The sequence below is a fragment of the Adiantum capillus-veneris genome, chromosome 19 (assembly GCF_014529385.1).
Source record: "Adiantum capillus-veneris isolate H3 chromosome 19, ASM1452938v2, whole genome shotgun sequence".
Lineage (NCBI taxonomy): Eukaryota > Viridiplantae > Streptophyta > Polypodiopsida > Polypodiales > Pteridaceae > Adiantum > Adiantum capillus-veneris.
Window position 1 is genome coordinate 100,960,556 of NC_140949.1, and position 18,344 is coordinate 100,978,899.

Below are 18,344 nucleotides of genomic sequence, written 5' to 3' on the forward strand. Positions count from 1 at the left end.
TTTTCTTGCCTGTTGTAGATTCCTCCATGGTCACTTCTAGTGAAGGTGCCTCCTGTGTTGGTGGTGCTCGCAAAGGTGCTGCATCATTCCTCCCTCCACTTCTTGTAGCTCTTTTTGAAGGCCCTTCATCACCATTTTCACACCTACGCTTTTCATTGCAATGGCTTCATGGCTTTGGCAGTTTGTAATGTAGGCATGGACAGACATTGAATCCACTAGATCACTCCACCCTATTTTTAGACGTATGCAGTCACCTGCTTCATGTAGAATCTCTTTTGTAAGCTTTCCCTTTTTAGCTAATTCCATGATATTTCGCCAAAGTCGACCATGATGATCACTTCCTCTTCATCACTAAGATGCTCAATTTTTACTCCATAAGTAGCTGCCTCAACTGAAGAGGTGGCATGGTTAGTTGCCATATCTTCAACTAAGGTTTGCATTCTCCCGTTCCCAAAGTTAGTTCTCAAGGGTAGACCTATCTCTCTTAAGTGGATTTTACCATCCTTAAAAAAAGACAACATCTTTTGTCAAAGCATCACTAAAACTATCACAATCCCTTCTTACATGGTCTATACTATCACACCAAATACGTCTATTAACAAATTTTGGGTTGTTGTCTTTGCCTAGGAAGTGGCCCTGATGGTTGGCCTTTTTCTTCAAGCTTTGCAAGCTTCACCTTCAAGTCACGCATTCCCTTCACAAGCTCATCTAGCATGGACTCATCAAACTTAGGATCTATAAAAGTAGGCTTTACCATTTCGTCAGAAGTTGAGGTGGAAGGACTTGTAGTGTTTACTACTGTCTTGTCCCTTCTTCTTTGTCGTTTGGCAAGCAGTGAGACAGCATCTTCAACCTCATTCCTGTTGGTCTTTAGTCCTTTCTCAAGAAGAACCTCCAAATTTTCTTAAAACTCTTTACCTGCAGCATGTAAGAAAAGATCTGTTTTCTCTGCATCTAGTGTGGCCTTTTCTATCCTGGTGAGTTGTGCATAGCGCCGCTCAAATTCCCTAAGTAGCTCTGTTTATTGATAGTCCTTGCTTTGGCTTAACTAGCCATTCTAAGAATGTCCTTTTGGTCACTCTCTCAGAGTCCTCCATGAAATATTCCTCCTTTAAAGCTACTTTGAGTTCTTCCCAGTTTCTCCCATGTCCATCTTTAATTGCCCTAACATGGTCCCTAATTTTTGGAGAGCAACAACTAGCTCAAAGCTTTGAATTATCTCACCTTATGACACACGATGCAACTCCATGTCCTTCACATACTTGTGCAAGTACTTAGTTACATCTTTGCCATTGAACCGATCCATTCTGTTGACGATCGCTTGTATGGCGGTCTAGTGATTGGGATTAATTGTGTGTACAAATCCTCTTGGTTCATAGCAAGATAACTAGAGTTATGTCAAAATAAAAGTTATCATCTATAAGGGGTAGTATGATGGGATCCGATGAAAGAAGTATTTCGCCAAAGAGAAACATTATACGTTATTGAAAGTGTATTTTACGGATAATCCAATGTTAATTGTAATAGATTGCACAGAGTGAAAGCGATAGAAATTCACATCATGTGGATTATTCATTTAGGATAACTCTAGTATGTGCAAAATGTAGATATGAGAGAAGTGAAGAGAAGAGAAATTTCCCTCCCAAGCCCTATTCTTGTCCGTAGGCAATAAGGATACTTCGGAGAGAGATGTACCTGTAGCACAGGGGAGATGTACTTTGTGCACTAGTGTTTCTTCACAAGAAGGTTGTTGATAAAGAGTTGTTGTTTGAATGTCTTCAAGAGAAACAATTAGGAAACAAGAGAGATGGAGATAGGAGTAGAGGTAGAAGTAGTAGAAGACATGGAGTATAGGTTGGACTTGGAGATGAAAACAAAAATCAATAAAATAACAAAGCAAAAAACACCTTACTTATCAACCGCTTCGAGAGTATTTTCCAATTTGATGAAGATGGCAAGAGATAGAAGACTTCGGCCTTGATTGACTAGAGTTGATGTTTACAAAGATGCTGTCAAGTTTAGCTAGCCTTCCTCAAAGGCAAGTGTAGAGCTAAAAGCTAATCCGACATGAATCCTCTGACTCCCTCTTAAATAGTTTTCAAGGAAGAAGAGGTCCCCTTTTATAGGTGAAGGGAACCCCCAAGGGTTACACAAGAAAGAGAAGAGCCAGTGTGAACATGAACTAGCAAAGTTTGAAATGAGATGTCCCTGCATGATGTGGGCAGACTGGGGTCCACCATTTTGATGATATCTCCTCAATTGTGGCTCCAAATAAATAAATAAAAATAGGTGTAGAAAATTCAGCTCATGCGATACGGGTCCCATTTTATATACTTTTTTCAATTCAGATTGAAACTTTGTGTAAAAAATTCACCAAAATATGATATCTTTCTGGCAGCAAAAGTCTTCTTGTGGTTCCCTTAGCTTAGACTTCCACTTGATTCCAATGGATACCTCATGCAATATGAAAGCATGACATTGATCCTTGAAAAAGGTTTGTAAGCATCCTCTTAATAATGCATTAAAATGAGTCCATCTTCAAAAATCATGCAAGCTAGTGCCCCACTAGGATTTGATTCATTTCTAGTAGCTATTAAAAAGAAATATTTAAAAAATACATAGAATATATATATATATATATATATATATATATATATATATATATATATATATATATATATATATATATATTGGAATTTACCCTAGATATAGGATCTAGCTAGGATGTGAGATGATAATGAGATAGTAGAAAGAAAGATCCAATGATTTTTGCCCCAAGTTAAAGAGACGGAGCTATTGGCGCTTTTTTCCATAGTAATTTCTAACGATAAAGTAAGAATATATTACCCTTGAGATAGATAATAGGATGAGATAGAAAGCTTATTATGATACTTAGATATGCATATGTACATTATAAGAAATATACTTATGTATCTAAAAAGTTGCAAGATAGATCTTGTAGCATTCGTTCCCACTATGTACGTGTCACAGCACAATAGTGTTTTGTGATGTGATTGGCTCTCTTCACATGGGAACCCAACCTTGAGCTTTTAAAGTTGATTTAAAAAAAGATTAGATTTGAATGGTAACCCATTCTTTGCAAAAAATTGAAAAGAGTGAACTTTAACAGCACGTGCAGTTGTGCTATGGCACATACGGAATGTGAAATAAAAACATTCACCTCACTTTTTAGACTTTTTGACATCAATGTATATATTATGATATATGCAAAACTGACTTCTACGGTTGTTATCATGTACCTACCTATCTGGGGACTCGTGGCCCTAGTTGTGGTGATGTTGCATGTTTTCTCACTTTAAAACATGCCTAATTTGGTTTAAGAAGGTACATATTTCAAGTGTTTCATAGCGGCACACTTGTCTTGCCTCCAAAGTTCGATGCATGCAAAAACTATCAAAAATAGTAAGTAGCAGATCGGGCCATCACAAATGTGTTGAGAGATCATAACAAGTGGAACATGATGTTCAACATGCAATTTAAGCTCAAGGGAATTTTTTCACAAAAGTAGAGATTTTTTAGAGCTTGTTAGGGTTTTTCATGCTTAGAAAGGGTCGTTTTAGGGCGAAAAATGGCATAAAAATGGTAATAAATCCATTTTGAGTAAAAATGCTCATAAAAAATGCTCTAAGATTTTGAACCATCCTTAGGAAGAGGGTTGGTGAATTCCATTAACACTTTTTACAAAGTGTTTGTGACTCGCATCACAAGCTCTCACAACTAGAGATTTTGCACCTTCCCAGCACCGTAATCTTTTTGACACACTTTTTGGTGAACCCAACACAAAATTGGTTGGGTGAGCGTTTTTTTTTTTTTTAAAAGGAGAACCAAGTTGAGATGAACCAAATCATGCAAGGATTATTGGATTCAAGCTTTTTGTATGTGAAACAAAGGTGGTTCAAAGTGTTTAAGAGTTTTTGGTTACGAGAAAAGAACTTACAGCACAACAAAAGCAAATGAAAGATGTAGTTGAAACAACACTAGATGTGGTATTTCACAAGTGGAACATCTTTGAAGGTTACAACCTTGAAGGATATCTGAAGTTCTATGTGACAGAGATGAACCTTCAAGGGGTTCAAGAGCAAGGGAATATTAAGACGGTTGGAATGACTTTGAGAAATCCATTAAACAAGAATATGTTTGATATATGTACTTAGAGTGGAACAAACTTCTTTCACAAAGGAAAAGGACAGGATGTATAGAATCAAAAAATGATGTAGGTTTGAGAAATGATCTACATTAGTACCTTTGAGAATGACCAAAAACTAGGTTACAATGGCTTTTATGTGGGTCATTCCGTTCACATACAGGTGTCCACACTTGGTCAATCAACACTAAATCTTTATCTACTAGATTTTGTGATGCACGTCTCATCGACAATCACCCAATCATGATTATACACATACAGGACCAACAAATCCAGTCCATGACTAAAAATACTACAAATAATCAGAATGTCATCATGGGTTAACATGCCCCCTTTTTTATGTAGATTCCGTCCTTGAAATCTATGTGTGCGAACTGGAGCAAATATCGAGGATCGTAAGCAGTAGTAAACATCTTGATGAGAGTAGTAGCCCATGGATGTGCTCACAATCAAGATGTTTAGGTTGAACAATAATGCACACATCCTCTGCAATATTGTGACTCTTCAATTTTACTCGAACACTAAAAAATCAACTAGAAAATAGCACAGTAACTATGTTCTCATAGGAACATAGATAATAAAAAATTATATGCAGTGAGTAAGCATAAAGAGTAGTCGATGACAACGTATTAAACAAACATGTTTGAGCATTATGCATTAAAATACAATATGATTAAGGGAAAATTACCAAAATACCCCTCTAATTTGTGGAAATTCCCAATATACCCCTCAAATTTCAAAAATTTCCAAAATACCCTTGTATCTATTTTCGTTGGATTCTTCAAGATGTTCTAATCTTTATTCTTGTTTGACAATTGAGATCGGTTTTTGAGTGCTTACATGTAATTTGTCGCCAATTACCTCGCAAAGAAAAGCGAAATATGTCTAAAAATAATGAAGCAATTCATCTCCAAAGCCTACATAACCGACTCAAATTTCAATTTTAGCATCATGTATGGTAGACAATCACTCTTCTTATGAAAAGCTACAATTTTTTTTGTTTTTGGAGAAATTTACTCTCACAACCAGGGGTAATTTGGGAATTTTGGAAAATTTGAAGGGCATTTTGGGAATTTATGACAAATTATGGCGGTACTTTGGGAATTTTTGAAATTTGAGGGGTATTTTAGGAATTTCCACAAATTAGAGGGGCATTTTGGTAATTTTCCCTATGATTAAACTCATTTGGCACTTGTAGAGGTCAATGAATCAAGGACTCTAGCTTCACTAGTTTTAATGTTAATAGGGTAGTAAAGGTCAACTATAATTTCCATAGTCAATCCTCCTAATTCTTCCTAGTCAATTTAGAGATGTTTAATCACAAGAGTAGATTGTTTCATATCCCAGGGTGATACCTAGAAGATCCTCGAGTTCAAATACGATAAACAAAATCACACACGAAAGCATTTCCTGAATAGATTCCCTTTGGCTAACCCCCCAAAGTGTCTTTGCTATAGAATTTGTTTCCATGTAGAGACTTAATTGACTTTTGGGCTCTTCGTTTTTTTGTATTCTTTTTTAAAAAAATAAAATTGAATGGCATTGCTGCTTATTGATTTGCACTTGTGTATCTTTGAGGGGTCATCTTAACACGAACAAGAGATATATAGTGGTACGTTGATTGCGGGAGAGAGAGAGAGAGAGAGAGAGAGAGAGAGAGAGAGAGAGAGAAAATGTTAATTTGACTAAGTCATAGGCACGAAGAGGAAAGTAGTTACTATGCAGTAGTATATGAAACTTAAATTGGTTTATGGTAATTTACATCAAAATAACAATTTCTTAGTGTCGTCGCAACTACATTGAGTTAATTTGTAGCAAGTGTACAGAAAAAGGGGTTTTGCTAGTTCCATCTAGCAACATAGGCATAAGAGTGTTTGATTCAGTGTTAGAAAAAAATCGGGGTCCAATGTATTTTAACCGGTTGAAATCCTAAAATCCCGGTTAGATTTTGAGCTTGCCTTGAAGAAAACCGGGAAATTTTCACAAATTTTAGTGTAATTACCGGCAAAAGCTTTAAATTTTGACCTAAAAACCGGGAGAATTTCAAGCTTGCTCTTATCTTCTTCAGTTAGGAAAAATGTAGGGAAAATTACCAAAATACCCCTCTAATTTGTGGAAATTCCCAATATACCCCTCAAATTTCAAAAATTCCCAAAATACCCTTGTATCTATTTTCGTTGGATTCTTCAAGATTTTCTAATCTTTATTCTTGGTTGACAATTGAGATCGGTTTTTGAGTGCTTACATGTAATTTGTCACCAATTACCTCGCAAAGAAAAGCGAAATATGTCTAAAAATAATGAAGCAATTCATCTCCAAAGCCTACATAACCGACTCAAATTTCAGTTTTAGCATCCTGTATGGTAGACAATCACTCTTCTTATGAAAAGCTACAATTTTTTTTGTTTTTGGAGAAATTTACTCTCACAATCAGGGGAAATTTGGGAATTTTGGAAAATTTGAAGGGCATTTTGGAAATTTATGACAAACTATGGGGGTACTTTGGGAATTTTTGAAATTTGAGGGGTATTTTAGGAATTTCCACAAATTAGAGGGGCATTTTGGTAATTTTCCCAAAAATGTATTTTTGTAGCCCTGGTTTGCTTATGGAAATTACTACATGGCAACTTGTCAATAGCTCCTTGCTCGAGTTGATCGTCTTAGTTTCGATAGTCTCCGGTGAACTACTTGCACGCTGACGCGTGGGAGCTTATGGACGTGGGTCGACTCAGCTTTCTGTACATGAAATGCCCGCTTGTCCTCAAAAGCATTATATGGCGACGATGGCGATGCTTACAAATCAAAAAGAGTTCAGCTCTGCCTCTGATTGAGTTGAAATGCGCCGTTGCAATTGGTGCTGCTAGGTGCAGGTGGCATGGAGACATTGAAAGCAGCTTGGGGCACTTTGAAAGTGGGAGTAGTGGGCAGACAAATCAAAAAGAGTTCAGCTCTGCCTCTGATTGAGTTGAAATGCGCCGTTGCAATTGGTGCTGCTAGGTGCAGGTGGCATGGAGACATTGAAAGCAGCTTGGGGCACTTTGAAAGTGGGAGTAGTGGGCAGACCAAAAGCATTTATGAGCTGGCAGCTAGAGCCATGCAGATCAAAGCTCGTATAGCGCCGCATACCTAGCTAGGTACGATTGGGGGCAGGGGAGTGCCGGCCCGATTGGGTTCTGGCCGGCGGTCCTCTGCCCCCAATCGTACCTAGCTAGGTATGCGGCGCCTCCCTCACAGAAGCTCATGGTGTTATGCATTGTATGAAAAACACTGAGAAAGACTCCGTTTTCCTACATGAGAAAATTTCTAAATCTTCTTGTGTATATTCCCGGATTGACAATATGCACTTGCTGCCTGCACGGATGAAGTGCGCGTGCGCGTGGGTGAGTACCATGCGAATTTTCCTTTGAAGGTGAATCTCGGCTTAAATTAACCTGGATTTAGATAGGCCTATCTGCAGCTGCCTTACTCAGAGGTGCCATGTTAGGCGTACTTATGATCCTAGGCAAGAAGTCGTGGACTGTTTCTAGTTACGATACATAGCTGAGATGCCATATTCATGTCCCTTGATTATTTTTGTTTCATTATGGTGGTTATTTGGAGTCTTGGGTCTCTCTCTGAGAGTGTGATTTTTGGCCTACAAGCATGGAACTCAACTATGGACAGTGGTCCGTGCCCAATAAAGCTTGTCGATTGGTGCCGCATGGCAAGTTAAGGATGGCAAACCTATTTCTTTTAAGAAGCACATTAACAAAGCACCATATTATGTGTAGATATGCCACTTTGTGAGAGAGTTAATTCTATTCCTATTTCTTTAAAGAGAGCTATTGAGCCATTTGTGTTCCTCTTGTATAGGCTATTGTAGCTTTCCTCCTTGTTCATCATGTTTGGTGAGCTCTATAGCTGGTGAGTCAACATTGGATGCCACAACACAGAGAGCATTGATCGAGCAAGAAATGCAACAAGAGATTGGAAGGCCTAAATGCACCCTTCAATTCTTGAACACTGGGCTCTTCTAGTCTTTTCTTTGATGCCCAAAGTTAAAATTGGTGGTCTCATGACTCAACTACCATCATCCCCTCTATGATGTAGATATTTTTATGAGATTAAATCTGTTAATCATGCTCCTTGTGATCATTGTGTTATCTATGATACACGAAAGGATGTGACTGTAGCTAGAGTTTTTTGGGTACCATACACACATGGTTGGCATTAGCACTCACTTGCCAAAGCTTCTAGCTAACGTGTAATAGTTTGCTAGTTATTAATAATTTGCAAGTGTTCTTTGTTATCAAAGGCACATGATGGAGATTGGGTCACTCCATCTATACATTGATTTTATGGAGACCAACTTTAGGATATAAAGATTGGTGATGGTAGGTGTGAAAGAGCAAGAGAGAAGACTCTCAGAAGAGTGGTGAGGTTGGAGCTTCACGAAGACCAAACAAAATCTGCAGCTAATCGAAGGATTCAAAATGAGAACAAGGTCAAGATATGTTGCTTAACACTGTTGGATTCAAGATATGTTGCTTAACACTGTTGGATTCAAATGTCAAGTTCAATACGAGTCTTTTGGCTTTTGGTTTTGGTCCCTTGAGCAAGAATTGATTGTACCGTGCATTAGCCAATTCGATTTCTAGCTTTTCATGCTCAAACTAACCCATTGATTGAACATATTGATCCATTTGTTTGAAGCGAGAACATTGTGGCTCTCTAATAGCCAGGTTTGTCCTCAAAATGTGGGTTTATGTTTGAAGTTTTCTTTCCTTGAAATTACGTTATACGAGGACATCATTGTCTGGCTGACATGAAAACGAAGTAAAGGCACTCTAGCCTCTTGAGACATAAACATGAACATCTGAGTCATCTCCACATGCAGAGTTGCCGGAGACGCCAGAGCATGCCCTTTTACTCAAAAGGTGTACCATTCACTTGGGGACCAACGCAAATTATAGCATTTGAACAGTTAAAAAATTAACCATCAGACCTGTTTTGATACTTCCAGATTTGCAGAAAAAAATTGAGGTTTACTGGTCTTGATGCAGGAAGGCCTTGTGGTAGTTTATGGGCAAATGTTCAATACGACGTGCACGTTTCATTGCTTCAGTTGCAAATTCTTACACAAGGTTGCCACCATAAAACGTTAAGCAGCTTCTCTGACATCTCTGCCGATGATAAGTTTTACAATCATATGCAGAAAAAAGCCCATGGGCAAACAGTAACCATACTAAACTTTTGTCCAGACACTCGAATCAAAAGCTGTACAATTAATTAGCGCAAACTGATTCTTTCCACCCTGCTCTACCTAGGTAACCAAAGCCCTCATTTCCATGGAGAGATCTATCAAAGTTGACAATGCCGAGGATAGAGATAGAGAGAGAATGCACGAGAGAAAGGGATAGCTTATTCCAATGGGGGCAGTTACATACTCCTCTGGGGGTCTTACATAACCCACACATGAATTGCCCCATCAGACTCATACCAAATAAGTAACCTAAAAATGACAAATTCAATAAAAGGGATCCCACTGGGCATTCACACGAGATTCATGACTTCCAACAAAATCAACTCGAAGGGATTGACACAGAGAGAAGTAAAACCCATTGCAAGTTGGACAAAAAAAAAAGATTAAACCTGCATTTGCTGTGTTAAAACTTTCAGATTCGCTGTTGATTAAAACAGGACCATTACTCAGTTTTCAAATTCACTAATACCTTCTAAACTATTTTGAGTGGAATATTTCATTGCTAACAAAAAATGCATCTGGCATACTGACACTTTGAGACCGAAGGCGTACCAAGTACACCATCGTTCATCACCTATGAAGACATCTGAGAAAGTATATTAGTTCTACATGATTCCAACTGAAGGTGTATTCCTAAAACAAAAAACCCTTCCTGCATGCCAACATGCTAACACACAAATGTGGCCCTGTTAATTTGCGTAACTATAAAAAGCTTGCTTGCCGGAATCATTACAATCGCCGTCATACCTGTTAAGTCATAGAACCTCCTCCATGATTGATAGTAATACAAAGCCAGCATCACACTGAAAATCTCATTGAACAAGAGGTAATATCAGGCCCTAGGAAGTATAGATAGACAAGCCAAGCCCAATAAGCCAACATTCAAATGTGGCCTTGTGATTTGCAGAACTATCAAAAGCTGACTTGTCAGAATCACTATGATCACCTTCATCATACCATTGAGGGTTCATAGAACCTCCACAATGATGATAGTACTACAAGGCCAGCAAGAATTGTCAACCTCATTTAATTTGAGGCCCTTGGAACGACATCACAACAGAATCCAACCCAAACCTTCAAACCATCAACCAAGCACAAAAAGGCCCCAAAACCATTTGGGCATTCCTAAACCTTATCTGTAGGCGAACCTTACATGATAAAGCATGGCCGATTCTGGAAGAGAGTGTTGCCTCAAAAAGTCGAGTCTTAAACAAATAAACACGATCACTTAAAGAAGCCAGCAAATGCCTCTGTATTGGCATTGCTTTCTCAAGAATAAGATAACCTAAAAACATAGATCCAGATCACATGCGCGCTTCCAATAAGGCAGTGAATGCCTGTAAGCACGATCGGCTCTGAGATTCAATTCATGTCCTTTGTTTCTTCTTTGTTTATTGCTTTACCTTACTAACAGAAAATAATCATCTGTATCCATTACTCCTCACACGCGAGTGAACCCTCCTTGCAACAAGCGAGAAACTCTTTTGGGTGCAACAAGGAAGACTCATTGCACTGCTCATCTCATGTGGGTGACTGGGCGTAAAGCTATTGCCTAAACATGTCCTCAGACAAGGTTGAAATATTGACCAACTCATATACAACACAAGCTAGCTACTGGTGGAAATTATGTTGAGAAGCCACATTTACAGCAATATCTGGAAACAGAGACGTTCGAACTCCTGGAGGTAAAGAAAGCCATTGACTCCGCTGACGTCCCATGCGCTTTCGTCGAGTAGATTCACCCCAAGAGCTAACACTCAACATCCCATTGAGCCTACCACCTTTATAAGATTTAGTGCCTTTCTCTTTCCCACTGCTTTTGGAAGAGAATTCTTCTGGGTTTGATAAAGGCTTGTCATCAGGAGAGGGTGAGCAACTATTTGTTGTCTCTGCTGCAGATTTAATCAACCCCTCAATGATCTGAAGATCTTCAGTAATCTCATGCCTGGAAAGCCCACTCATGCTGCGGAGCATCTCTTTCTGAAAATCTTTTCCTGCTCTGCCCCTCCGGGAAGGCCTACGACGCAATGTGGGGATATTCTCCACAGTATTACCTCTATAAAGGGGCTGTATAACTAGACATTCTGAAGTAGGATCAACCGGCTCTAAGGCTAATACTGTGGATTCAAAAGCATCCAAAGATACAGCTTCTAAAGAAAATCCTTCACCCTGCATGGCTTCATTGTTTCCTGTAAAAGCTATTTCAACATTATCATCTTCTGGTTGACGATAATCTTCATCAGGAATGATGTCAGCTAACCAGTCAAGACACTTCCTACAATTGTCAGTAGCATCATCGTTCTCAACTGTGGATGGCAGATCCAACCCCAAGCTTAGCAAAAGCTCGGCAGCCTTAGAGGCCTCAACCGCATCCTTCTTAGCAACTACATAAGCAGCCTCACTCTCATCAGCAAACTCCGTACAACTGTATGGTGAGCACTCCCTTTTTGTGTCAAGATGTGAAGGCATGGTTTGCATATTCGGAAAAGTGAACAATTGAGCAACAACATTCACTTGAGACGGTAATCCTAAACTCCTCTTTCTTTGATAATTTGATGAGAAGGCCACATCCTCCTTGCGATTAGGTATCCTTGACTCAAGACTGTGGCAGGCTTCACCGCTGCTAGTGTTGGAATCGTCCCTTGCTTTTTTGACCTCTAAGTGGACTCTATCTCGGCTCTCACAGCTTGTTAAACCTGAGCCATCTGAGCTTTTAACTCCCACAAAACCACCTCCTGTCTCATCCTCGCCAGAACAATAATCTACACAATTATCATTCCTAAGCATGTCTCCTTCAGAGTACAGATTATCTGCTGCTTCAGACAAATAAAATGTATCGTTGCGCAAGTGAGTCGTATTTGTATCTAAGGGAGACTCGGAAGCTAGCCCTTTGGCTGCCACACTGTCTCCAAAGCAAGTAGCCTGCAATTTTTGTGACTCGTACATGAGAGGAGCTTTAATTGCATCCCAACCTGAGCTCCTGCTCATCTCACTCTCTTGCTTAAGACTTCGCTGCTCTGCATTACATGAACTAACAATCTTGTTGCAAGCATCAAAACTTCCCTCAGGCATACAATCGTCACTGCTCATATTCAAATCAAAGAGAATTTTCCTTGGATTTGAATCACTGCGGTGGTCACCTGAGGAGGCGACGTTTAGTGCATGTCCATTATGAAAAGGTGTTTCGACCTTTTTGCATGAAGTTGATTCACTTTCCTTCATGCTCTCTGTTATCCAGCCAAGCAATGAACCTGCATGCATACAATCAAAAGCAGGGCTTGCTGTGGTACTTTTTGTTTGCGATGAAGAGGCTTCAATATTCCTGACATTAGCATGCGGTCCAAAAATGCCCCTTTCCAGGCGATCCATCCCAAGAAATGGACCTTGAAAACTAGAATTAATTTCCCACGGACTAGCAGAGGTGACCAGAGATGCTCGGTTGCAAACAGGCTCTGGATTAGATGCTTGTTGCAAAAGTGAAGAAAAACTCTCTCTCTGCTCATACCACGAGGAGACAGCTGAAAAATTAGTGGGCTCTTCGCATCTAACCCTTGAAAGAGGCTCTGACGAATGACCATGTGTCTCAAATCCAAGAACTCTGCTTCCCACGACATGGGGAAAAAGACTTGCTGATGTCGTTGGCAGTATCCCCATTTTCTCACTGTCCCTGGCTTGTGGAAAGTAGAAAGGGGGGTCCCCACTTCTGTAGTCCCTTCCATAAACTCCTGAATATGGACCTTCAGCTGTACCAGTGTGTGCAACTTGAGAGAATTGTAATGAAGATGCACTAGGAAACTCTCTATGGAAAGCTTCTCCCTGCTTAATATTTATTGTACTGCTTTGCGGCCAAGGACAATGAGGCTCTTCTATGTAAAAAGATGAAGCCTTTGCCATGTCAACAGGGATATTGCTGTTCCAGTTTGTTTTACCACGCACTTGCGGTACCAAAAATGCTGTTTTTGTTGTCTTATCATGAAATTGTGGAATAAAGGCGGGAGTTTTTGGCTGGGAAACTGAACTCTGCCCTGAAACATGCAAGGGAAATGCTCTTGCCGAGGGTGCCTGTAGTTTAACAGAGAAACAAAAATTAATTAACAATTACAACCTTGGCACTGAGCAAATAACAGAGCTAAACCCATGCTGAAAGAACAAAAAAGATAGGGTATATTCAAAACCCCAAGTAGTCAGCTTGAATATCGCACATACAGGTTCTACAGTGCATAGCATGTACTCCATACATTGGAGTAAGCCTGTAATCTTAAAGATTTGCTTTGCTGTTTCCTATATTTACCTGACGAAGCCAGTGAGGTAGCTGTGGAGTACTAGAACAAGCCCTAGAATCAACTTCAACATCAACAGATTGGCCATCTTTCTCATGCTTTGGCAAAAAAGCTTGCATCGGCGATGACTGTTGTTCTGTGAACTGAATGTCGCCATTCAAGTCTGGAAGACCCCCAGAGAATTGAGAAGCAAAAAGAGCCTTTTTGGAATCCGAAAGAGATTGCTTTGGTGCAGCAATAGGCCCTGGTGGAAAGGGGACCACTTCATTAAATGTGGGGTGGTTAAACACAGATTCTCTATATGGAAAACAACCTGTCGGCATTTCCTCCCTGCTTCCTGCTGGACAATCCGATACCGTGTTATTGATTATCCGGAAGCCCAACAACTTGTTGTCCCATGAACCCCTGCTTATTCCCGACACTAACTCTCTACTTTCTCCTTCCTTGGTACTCCCTGAGAAGTGAGTATCACCTGGACCAAAAACATTTTCAGACTTGTTGATCAGGCCTGCAATTTGGGGTTTCTCTTCATGCACTTCCACATCCATATACTCATCAGCTGGGCGCTCTAGATCGAGTATCGGGCGATACGGGGGAGGTTTCTCCAAGTCGAACATCTGGTGTCTGCCTTGATTTTGGCTCGATGTATAAACTTCAGTCAATAGGTGACTGCTTGGTTTTCCGCTCGATCCACTATCCTCGAAGCGCTTCACGTCATCCATCCTACCAAGAAGAGCACGATAGCTTTGGTTGTTCTCAAAACCCTTTGTGGAACTTGCATTACCAAAGCTTCGCTCCTCATGCAATCGTAAGGTCTCTGGATTGCATAAAAATGAACCGTTTGACGATGGAGGCTCTGGCACGCGGTCACAAGAAGGATCTTTATTGGACTCTGCCATCAGCATACACTGCTTTTGATAAAGCCGGTGCAGCTCGTGTAACTGTTGCAAGACAACGAGATTAGCTCATGTTCATGATGACTCTTTACATGTTAAGCCCTCTTTATATGTACATGATTTCTTGACATTACAATAAAGTAAGTGCTACCGAAACATTGTAAGACTTCAACTACTGGCACTGCCCAACCAGGCCAAGCAAAAAATTAAGAAACTTGCCTGCTCTTTGAATACAGACTCATGTTGCAGCATTGTCTGCTTTACATTTTCTGCCTCATGTTCCACAGGCGGCTCTGATCTTGCAGTATTATTTGCCGGGCGCTGCTGCAGCTCTATTGTTGAGACGGGTATGGCATCGGAAAAATTAGGTAAAGCGAAAGCCTCATCTGCCCTTGTCCTAGCATATGCTCTACCTCTTTTGCTAGAAAGTAAAGCCAGAGAGCTTTTGTCGCCCCCTCTGATGTTGAACCCCATGGCTTTAACCTGTCAAACATAGAGAGTAAGGGAAAGAGTGGCACCTCAAGAACACAAAATGCACATTTGTAAGCTCCAAAAAATTGGAGGTGAAGTAGTAGAATTCATCCACATACAAACCACAGGCCAGAGGATAGAAGACGAACCTGTTCGATATCAAGGGAAGCTCATATCAGCCCTCCTAATGCTTCGGACCCTCTCATCTGCGCCAACACAGACGTGGATGGCTCTCAACCCGGTATCAGATGAAGCTCCTCAAAATATATTCTCTGATGGAGTACAAAACCCCTGTGTGAACTTCCAAGAATGTCCAGCTAATGCAAAGACGCTTGTGATTTCATACATCAAGGCAAACCCTCTGCTGCAGGAGGAAGCTTCTCATGCTTTTCTGTATACAGAATCAGCGTTGCATGCGCAGCCGTATCGATCTCTGTATCAGAACTCCGTCCTCACAAGCTCCTCTTACATGCCCTGCAAAAAAGTCTACCTTTTGTGGGAACTTGATGTGTGAACGATAATGCTATAATGCATTTGTGTGCAGGCAACCCCCCCTCCACTGCTCCTGTGATAATTTGTGCTAGAAGATCCCCAAATCTAGTCATATTTAAAAGAGATGTACATACGAACAAGACAGTGTGGAAATCCAACAGTAGAAAGTTAGAGAGAGGGGGCAGGCAAATTAATGGACAGCAGCATGAGCGAGAAAGGGTGATGGGCACATGACGGGAAGGACAAAGGGGAAGAAGTAGGGTTGCAGGGTGTATGGCGGATGTGGGTGTGAGCGCGGGCGCGCGTGAGTGTGTGTGTGTGTGTGTGTGTGAGAGAGAGAGAGAGAGAGAGAGAGAGAGAGAGCCCAAGGGAAAAAGATTGCGTGTGCGTGTGTATAGAGAGAGAGAAAGAAGAAGAGAAAAGGAAAGGGGGGGGGGGGGGGGGGGGGGTGTGCTGATGAGGGTGCTCGCGGGAGAGAAAAGAAACGCAGGACCAAATCAGAAAAGATGATGGAGAATGAGTGAAAAATGAAGAATTGAGGAATGGGTGGAGAGAGAGAGAGAGAGAGAGATCAGCTTCCTGCACACTCAATGGAAATGTCGAAAAGGAAAAGCATGTATGTAGGTACAAGTGGCTACTAGAAGAGAAGGTCACAGACATCCCAGAGTCCCCACAAAGGCTGCTCAAATTTGCACGTGAATGCGCAATGTGGAGACGGATGTTACGATTTATGTGCCGTGTGCGTGTGTTGGGATGTGAGAGAGAGAGAGAGAGAGAGAGAGAGAAAAAGAGCCAGGCGAGAACCTAGACGGGAGGGTCTGGAGATTCTCGAGAAACAGGCCAATGTTGGAAAAACAGGGCCGATGACTCGACGAGAGCGAGAGGGAGGAGATCCGAGGGCGGAGAGAAACCAGGGGATGTTCCAAGAATCAAGCTCATCTCAACTCATCAGCAGAGCTCTCTCTCAGACGACCGAGTGTGCGTGTACAATGAGTCTCGTGATTCGGTAGAGAATGTGCACACTGCACTCCCGGAACTCTGCGAGTCCTCGAGTACCAAAACTTTTAAGGCGAATATTTGATCCTTAACGCCTCTCTCATTCTCTCTTCAAATCGCTGTTTGCAATTCCTCTTAACATTACTCTTAGCGGGGCACATGCAACAACAACAAAGAAAAAACATTACTCTTAGGGAGGCACATGCAGCGCATTTGGTGCTCCTGCTCGGCCAAAAAGGAAGGTGGATATGCCATTGTTTTATTGTATACTTTGTCGCCAACCCCAACGTTATTGGAACCCCCCCCCCTTCTCACAGACTTGGGCACCTCAAGTCGAGAATTCGACACGACACACGAGAGAATCACTTAAAATACTTCACAACTTTAAAATCACGGTTCAATTTGGTCGACACGGCTCGGCGTAGTTCCGTGCCCAAAGAAATTGGCCCCAAAGATTGGCGCCCCTTTCAGTATTTCTTTTATCTTAATGTTTGATCAAAATACAACTCCCGCAAGTCCTCTGTTCTCAGACTCTGCGTCGAGATGCTCTGAAGAGTGAGGCCCTTGGGCTCCTTTTATTCTTACAAGGGATGCCAAAAGCAGAGCCCCAAAAGCAATTAAACTCAAAAGCAAAGAGTTCCCAAAAGCAACTGTTCCCAAAATTTGCCAACAAAAAGCACCATCGTAAATCGCAGAAATCCGTACAGGCTGCCACGTCAGCAATCAACACAAAAAGCGGGATTCCGTACAGGGTGCCATGTCACCAGTCAACGCGTTTCACGAGCATCCGTACAGCTGCCACATCAGTACGTCGTACAGCTTGCCATGTCATATGTCCGTATTGATGTTCGTATTGTCTGGCGGGGCAGTACTACCATGTCATCATTTTGTGACATACCCCCCTCTTAAAAGATTTGTAATCGTCCTCTATTACGCCTACAAAATAGACAGAGGCCATAAACCAATTCAATAGACATTGACTCTAAGTACCGATGCACTAGACAACACACATCCAGTACTTGTACGGAGACGACAGTCACATCACATCAAATGACATTCACATCACATAGAATTTAGGACCGTGATTCTTGGCGACATATTTAGCAATCGTATCTAGATTCGCACCAGAACTTACTGATGTCGATTTAACTAATCCCATATCGCTATCACGTCCATAGATTACGAGGCCGAAATGCTGCAGTCATTTGGTCAATCATTCCACTGAAGCACTGTCGTGTGCGAGTAATCATTTTTGGGGATCCCATGTCGAAGTACTTCTCTCATAAAGTCATTCAGCAGAATACTGTCAGCACATCAATATCCCTGAAACCCAAAGGGAAATCAGTGACTCAATTCTGTCGAGGTAATCTATGACAAAGGAGTGGAGTAACTCCCCTCTTGTGTGGTCCCGGCTGCATCAGATTCAACCCACTGATATGAGGGAACTATTGGAATAGCCACAGCTAGACCAAAAGCGTCGAGCTAGTTCCAAATCTGAGGAGTATGTGCTAGGTCCTCCCACCCATTTGGCATTCAATGCCGAATGGTTCTTAACTAAAAACCACCATTCACTTTACCTTTCTCTTTCCTGTCTTGGAAAGCCAGTATGTGTTATCTTCTCGATTTTTTTTTCATTTCAAGTTCACCCTGGAGCTATCACTGCTCCAAATCCATCATCATCTCATTCATAATCGTGTTATATGCTCACAAATAACAGGTTCTTCCATACAACATTGGTTTCATCCAAAAATTTAAAATCTTCTTCCAAAAAGTCTTATTTCATAAATTCACACAACAAAATA

General features: G+C 41.0%; 1 protein-coding gene across 1 annotated transcript; it reads right to left on the reverse strand.

Annotated features, from left to right (window-relative positions):
- Window positions 1-10,088: 10,088 nt before the first annotated feature.
- LOC147434552 (uncharacterized) lies at window positions 10,089-15,959 on the reverse strand. Its single transcript, XM_086491015.1, has 4 exons — window positions 15,204-15,959; window positions 14,803-15,066; window positions 13,699-14,628; window positions 10,089-13,469 (listed from the first exon to the last, which is right to left on the reverse strand). Exons 2-4 carry the CDS (start codon window positions 15,055-15,057, stop codon window positions 11,019-11,021), a joined length of 3,636 nt encoding a protein of 1,211 aa, XP_086347141.1. The 5' UTR covers window positions 15,058-15,066; window positions 15,204-15,959; the 3' UTR covers window positions 10,089-11,018.
- Between the last annotated feature and the right edge of the window lie 2,385 nt (window positions 15,960-18,344).